General features: G+C 60.9%; 1 protein-coding gene across 1 annotated transcript; it reads left to right on the top strand.

The window, feature by feature from the left end:
- Positions 1 to 1335: 1335 nt before the first annotated feature.
- On the top strand, positions 1336 to 5735 carry GDF7 (growth differentiation factor 7). Its single transcript, XM_015410078.1, has 3 exons — positions 1336 to 1433; positions 2494 to 2527; positions 4827 to 5735. Exons 1-3 carry the CDS (start codon positions 1336 to 1338, stop codon positions 5733 to 5735), a joined length of 1041 nt encoding a protein of 346 aa, XP_015265564.1.
- The last annotated feature ends 1056 nt before the right edge of the window (positions 5736 to 6791 follow it).

Below are 6791 nucleotides of genomic sequence, written 5' to 3'. Positions count from 1 at the left end.
GGATGGCGTTGCCGCCGGAATGCGGGGTTTCCTCCAGGGGTGCGGAGGGACCTCTCTTGCTCAAATTCCACACTGACATTTTTGTCACTTGTTTGTCCCTCTTGCTTCAGAGTCCTTCCCCCCCCCCCAAAGTATTTTGCTCTCTCTAGTAGTCCCAAACACATGTGGGAGGGGGCGCGCGCAAAGCAGTGGGGAAAACCCGAGTGACCAAAATTTCAGTGCGGAATGGAAGAATCTCCCGATGCTGGCGGAAAGACCTCTTGGGGCGCGGGATGATGTATCCCGAACACCTTTCCCGAAGGGTCCTGGTTGGGAGGGTTGGGGAGCGGAGCAGGCCCCCCGGCTCAACGAGAGAGGTCGGGCGGGACCCATCCAGAGGCTCCCCCCTGCCTAAATGCTAGACAGATAGGGGTGTTTTTTGTTGTTGTTTTGGTCTTTCTCTTTCGTTGATACCCCGCCTCTCTCTCCCCAATGGGGACCCAAAGCGGCTTACTTCGTTCTCGGCTCTTATCCTCCCAACAACCCTGTGAGGCAGGCCAGGCTGAGCGTAGCGTGTGTGGGGGAGGGCGCGGGTGGCCCAAGGTCACCGGCAGTCTCTCTCGCTCTCGCTCTCTTTCTGGCGCGCCAAGAACTTAGCGAGGCGAGAGAATCCCTCGGCCCCTGAATACTTTAGGGAGGGGAATCCGCAATCCCGCCACGTCCACGAACTGCCCCAGACATGGCGGGAGAAGCCAAGTCGCGGGGACCCCACCGGGCATGCGGTTGCCGTCTTAGCCCGGTCCTCTTAAGCATGTTTTACTCGGAAGTAAAATCTCATCGAGTTCCACGGGGGCTTCCGCGAAGCTTCTTTCCTGAAAATAAGCGTCGTCGGATAAGATTCGGCTTCCCTCTGAGTAGGCCTGTTTAGGATCGCTGGCAAGAGCTCCTGCTGAGGGCGATTATAATGTTAAGCAGACGCAGAAAGGGAGGGGGGGGGAGAGTTACCACCCACGAAGTGTGACTCGGATTGTCAGTGTAGGACGCCCGGCTAGAAATCGTTGGAGTTCAACACAGCACCTGGGGGAGGCCAACGAGACTCTCGGGGTTTGCAGGTGTCCGAGGATCAAAGCTCTCTCCGTCGGGCCACGCGCAGGAATGGAGATCTGGGGGGCCTTTGATCCAGGGCCGAAGGTGGGTGGGGCGTGGCCAAGATTGCCGGGGGGGGGAGGAGGCGACGGCGCCCTGCCCGGAGGGACCCGCTCCGCTCCCAGCAGGCGGGGCTGGGAGACGCCGGGAGGCAGGGAAACAGGCACCTGCCGGGAGATAAGGCTCCTGCGTGGTTCTCAAAGGATGTGGATGGCGAAGCCGTACCCGGAGCCCGCACCGTTTTGGGGAGGCTGGCTGGGGAAAGGGACTGAGGTCGGCGCAAGGGGCCGCGGCCAGATCCCGCTAAAGTCAGGTGCTTTCCAAACGATTCGTTCAATCTGATCTCCACATATTGGCACGAGAGTAAAATAACATTTCGGAAGGGACGAATGCAGTGGAGACAATGCAGGCCGGTGTGCCGCGGGAGGCGTCCTTTCAAAAAGAAGCGCCCCCCCCCTTTCGGCCTGAGAGGACGCCTCTTTTCCACGCGGCGTCCGCCAAATCGGTTTTTGATAAGTTTTATTAGATAGGCTAAACAGTAAAGAGCCCCGCGTCGCACCTTTATGAAGACGAACGAACTCTATTGTAGCACAAGCTTTGGAGAACCACGGATGCCTCTGGCGAAGAGAATTGTGTTTCTCGAAAGCTTATTGCGACAAATACAGTTCGTTAGTCTTCATAAAGGTGCGACCGGGGCTCTTTACTCTTTCGCAGCAACCGACTGACACGGCTCACTCCTCTGGATGGGCTGAGGCATTTTAAAGGTAAAGGTAAAGGTTTCCCTTGCTCGAAAGCCAGTCGAATCCGACTCTAGGGTTGCGGTGCTCATCTCCGTTTCAAAGCCGAAGAGCCAGCGCTGTCCGAAGACGTTTCCGTGGTCATGTGGCCGGCATGACTAAACACCAAGGCGCACGGAATGCTGTTACCTTCCCACTGAAGTGGTACCTATTTATCTACTTGCAATGTCTTGCTTTCGAACTGCTAGGTTGGCAGGAGCTGGAACTAGAGACAGGAGCTCACCCCGTCTTGCGGCACCCGGGTCTTGAACTGCTGAACTACTGACCTTCCACAGCCTGCAGTTCAGCGTCTTAACCACTTGAGCCACCGCAGCTCCTGGAGATCTGGGAGGCATTTTAGTAAACCGCTTTACTAAATTAGTAAAAACACCCAGATTCGAATTTAATTTTACGATGACCAGCAAATTTATTTATTTATTTTAAGACTTTTATTTATTATTTGTCACAAAAGTCATTGGTCGAGATATAGTAAATGACCGCCACCTGTCCAGGCAATAGCAACCTCCCCCCCCCCCCCCCCGCGAAGAGCCCCCTCCACTTCCCGGAATCGCCTCGCATTGTTTCCTGGAAGGCGTCGCATGCGACTCTCCCTCCCCGCGCGTAAGGCTCCTCAAGATGCGCGTGGCGCGGAGGCTGTAGTCGTGGATCGTGCCCACTACCAGCTGCAGCCGGGATCTCCGGTTCGGTCTCCGCGGACTCCCGAAGACGGAGCAAGCCAGGCGGTCCGCTGGGGCAGCATTGGGACAGCAAACCGAACTCGCTCTCGGCGGGCAGCCGTTCAGCCCGCCGACCTGCCTTCCGTGCCTGCAGCTGGGGGGCCCGGAGCGGCGTCAGCCTGCCTGGGCGCAGAAGCCCCAGAGCAAAACCGAAACCAGCGCTCATCTGAGTTTGGTAGATCCGGAGTGTGTGTGTGTGTGGGGGGGGGCTGAGTAGCCCGGGCTGGATGAGCAGATCCGGACATGGGAGCTTGATTTGCATACCCTTCTCCGGCGTTTTTTTTTGGGGGGGGAATCAAAGAAATACCCCCCCCCCTTTGGTCTTGGGTGGAAGATCCTCCCCCTCCCAGAGTCCTGCTGTTTCCCAAAGTTTCATTGCACTCGGAGCTCATCCCCAGGCAGAAACGGTTTTGGGTCGCCCCCGCAACGCTCTGGTATCCAAGCCCCTTCGCCCTCCTTACGTGCCCCGGCCTAGCGGCGCGATCCGAAACAGAACCGCGCTCTTCGAAGCCCCCTGACGCCCACCGCGCGCCTCCCGGAGTCATTCTGGTTAAGAAGGGAAGCTCCCCCCCTCCCCCCCCATCTCCCCAGCCAACTCGGGGCGTAGCAGCGGAAGGAGAAGGCAAGGCAAGGCCGGCGGACTCAGTCGGCCCTGGAGACTGCCGCCGAGCCTCATCCCCGGGAAGGCCACCCGCAGGCGCCCTTCCCAGACAGGGTCCGGCCACAGTTTCCGCATCTCATTGGCTTCATCCATCCCCCGGGAAAGTTGACGTCTGCTTTGGAGCGTCTGGCGCGTTAGAGTCGCGACCCAGGAGGGGATCTGCAAGAGGAGCAGTGCGGGGCGGCCCGGCCCGGCCGCACGAACCGGGTTCCGTTACCGGGCCGACCAAACGGCCTTTGACAGGCTGGGGAGATGTTTGCCTCGGCCTGGGATGGGGCCGTGGGGCGGAGGGAGGGAGGGAGGGAAACGACCCTCCACAATCGGCGACGTCCAAAGGCAGCGTGGCTGGCTGATGGATATCAGTGTGGCTGGCTGAGACGTCCCGGGTGAATTCCGCGTTTGAGCTCTCCGCAGGGAGGGAGGGCAAGCTGCGCTCATCCACACCAATGCGGCGCCTGCGATTTCTACCAGCTGCGCTCAATGCTCAGGGCGTCTCCAGCTCAAAAGCCCCTGACTAGAATCCCAGCAGGGACGCTCAGTGGTGGAGAAAAGGCACTCTGCACATGTTCAAAGAGACCGTCTCTTTAAAACAAGCAACCCCACGAGGCAGGCCTGAACCATGTCGCGATGTGGATACAATCACTCAACAGGCTCATCGGCAATGTTCCCAGTTTTTTACACTCCAGCTCGCACATTTTTGTCTTAGCTCAGGCAGGATGGCTCCAGAGCAGACTAATTTACGCAGTAGCCAAATCACTGGCTCACAACTTTAATGCCTGTAGCTCACAAAGTACAATTTTTGCTCACAGGACTCCACAGATTAGAGGTAACATTGCTTGCATCCACATATCTTCTTCTGCACCATAAATTTTCCTCACAAGACTCCACGCCTTAGAGGGAGCAGGGCTATTTTTGGGCAGGAACACACAAGGAGCTCCAGCTGGCTTCAGAGTTAGCCAAGCCCACTACAGCCAAAACCACTCCTAGGTGGTTGGGCCAGGTGAGACCCCGGATGGCCTTCCCCAGCGGGAAAGCCAAAGGAAGGCATGGGGTGTGGCCTAATATGCTAATGAGCTGTTATCAGGGGTATGCCAATGAGTTCCTGCTGTTGGGTGTGGCCTATGGGTGATGTTGGGTGTGGCCTACAAAAAACCCCCTGAGAGGGAGTATTGCCCATCCGCTATAGGGGGGGGGGGTTCACTTGAGCCCAGCCTCTCTGCACAGAAGAGCCTGTAACCCCCTGACCACGTACAGAGTGCCTTTGCCCTGAGGAGCAGCGACCCCTACCTGAGAGCAAAGGGGGGGGGGGAGAGAGGGGAAGCGGCTCGAGCACTTTATGCCCAGCTGAGTCCCGAAGCAGGTTTGGGAGCATCTCGGGCTAGGGCCAAGGCCGGCGACTTGGGCCATTCCCCGACAGGGCGGGCCAAGTGGGGCCAGGCAGGTGCCCTGTCGAGTCAGTCACCCCTTTGTCTCTCCTTTGCAGACGGCGACGCTTCCTGGGAGGAGGGCGAGCAGCAGCACGAGCAGCGCTACTTCTTCGACGTCTCCAGCCTGCCCGAGGGGGACGAGGTGGTGGGCGCGGAGCTGCGGATCCTGCGCAAGCCGCCCGAGGAGCGGGGCCTGCCGCTGTCCCCGGAAGGCCTCTTCCACCGCCTGCTGCTCTCCGCCTGCCCCGGCCCGGGCGCCCGCGACGACGGAGAGGAGGAGCCCCCGCTCTGGGACTCCCGGGCCGGCGACCTCGTGGACTCGGGCGGGGCGGCGGCGCCCAAGTGGGAGGTCTTCGACGTCGGGGCCGCCCTGAGAGGCCGGCCGCCGCGGCTCTGCTTCCTCCTGCGGGCGGTCTCGGAGCGGTCGGCCCGCCTGCTGGCCCCGGGGCGCCTGGGCTTCCGCCGGCAGCAGCAGCAGCCGGAGGAAGAGGCGGCGGCGGCGGCCTGGGCCGAGCGGGCCCTGCTGGTGGTCTTCTCGCGGGCGCAGCGGAAGGAGAGCCTCTTCAAGGAGCTGCGGGAGCAGGCCAAGGCGCTGAGCGGGGCCCTGCTGGAGGGCGGCCCGCAGAGGAGGCGCCGGCGGCGGACGACGCTGGCCGGGCGGGCGGCGGGCCGGGGCCCGGGCAAGAAGGCCAAGAGCCGCTGCAGCCGCAAGGCCCTGCACGTCAACTTCAAGGAGCTGGGCTGGGACGACTGGATCATCGCGCCCCTGGACTACGAGGCCTACCACTGCGAGGGCGTCTGCGACTTCCCGCTGCGCTCCCACCTGGAGCCCACCAACCACGCCATCATCCAGACCCTCATGAACTCCATGGACCCGGAGGCCACCCCGCCCAGCTGCTGCGTCCCCGCCAAGCTCAGCCCCATCAGCATCCTCTACATCGACGCCGGCAACAACGTGGTTTACAAGCAGTACGAGGACATGGTGGTGGAGACGTGTGGCTGCAGGTAGCGGCGAAGCCCTCCCGCACGGACGCCCCCTGCGGGTCGCCGAGCGAAATCCCTCCCCGGGGAAGGGGCGGCCCGACTCTTCCTCCGCCGCCCCCCTTGCCGGTGGCTTGTGGGCGCCCCCAACGGCGGAAGTGGAGAGGATGTGTGGCTGGCCAGGCAGAAAGGACTTTCGCTCGCCTGGAGCATCGGGGGAGGGGGAGGGGGGCTGGGATCAGCAGGCCTCTTCCTCCAGGAGCCCTGCCGGGCACTGCTGCATCCTCCTGGCACTCTCTTGCTCCCCAGTCCTGGGAGAAAGATCCCAGCCGCCACCCCATGGGCACTTTAAGAAATATGGACGTCTTGGAAAGACACCCCCCCCCCCAGTCTTGGCGCAAGGCTGTGCGGTCTCCTGGGGCTCCGGAGTTAGCCGGAGTGAGTCACATCGGGCAATAATCCATAGCAGTGGTTTCCATACTGTCCGAGCAAACTCATTTCCCGCTGATTGTTTTCAGCTCTTGGCCACCTATGCTCTGTGGAGGCGGCTGGCCCTGAGCCTGGAGTGCCCACAGGGTTCTTTAGACCGGCCTCCTTGTCATGGTGCATGATGGGATAGCCACGTGGAACTCACCCACTCTCCTCAGATGGCCTGCGGCAGCAGAAGTTAATGGCCAAGTTGGTTCCTAGGGAAGCTGATCTGCCACTAGGGTTGTCAACCCTCAAGCGGGGCCTGGAGATACCTTCCCAAGCTCCACACTCCCCAGGGACCACCCATCAGTCTCCAGGAATTTCCCAACCCAGAGTTGGCAACCCTAGCCAGAGCAGCTCCCTGATAAACTTCTGAGGCTGCCCAGGGGTCCTGCTGAGCGGCTTGCAAACCACTCCTTAGTGCCTCCCGTCTTTCAGTCTCTCCCCCCTTTCTTCCTCTTGCTTGCCGATCCCACCCTCACTCCGGCACCAGATCAAGGAAATTCCACCTGCCTAAGGCAGGGGTCTTGGTGCCCCCCCCTCTATTGAATCAGGTGGGGGTAGCCTGAGGGAGCCCGGCTGTCCAGCAGGCCGCCTGTGCAGCAGGCTTTGA

Source organism: Gekko japonicus, unplaced genomic scaffold, assembly GCF_001447785.1.
Source record: "Gekko japonicus isolate JY-2015 unplaced genomic scaffold, Gekko_japonicus_V1.1 scaffold400, whole genome shotgun sequence".
NCBI lineage: Eukaryota > Metazoa > Chordata > Lepidosauria > Squamata > Gekkonidae > Gekko > Gekko japonicus.
This window is presented reverse-complemented; position numbering and strand designations above follow the sequence as displayed.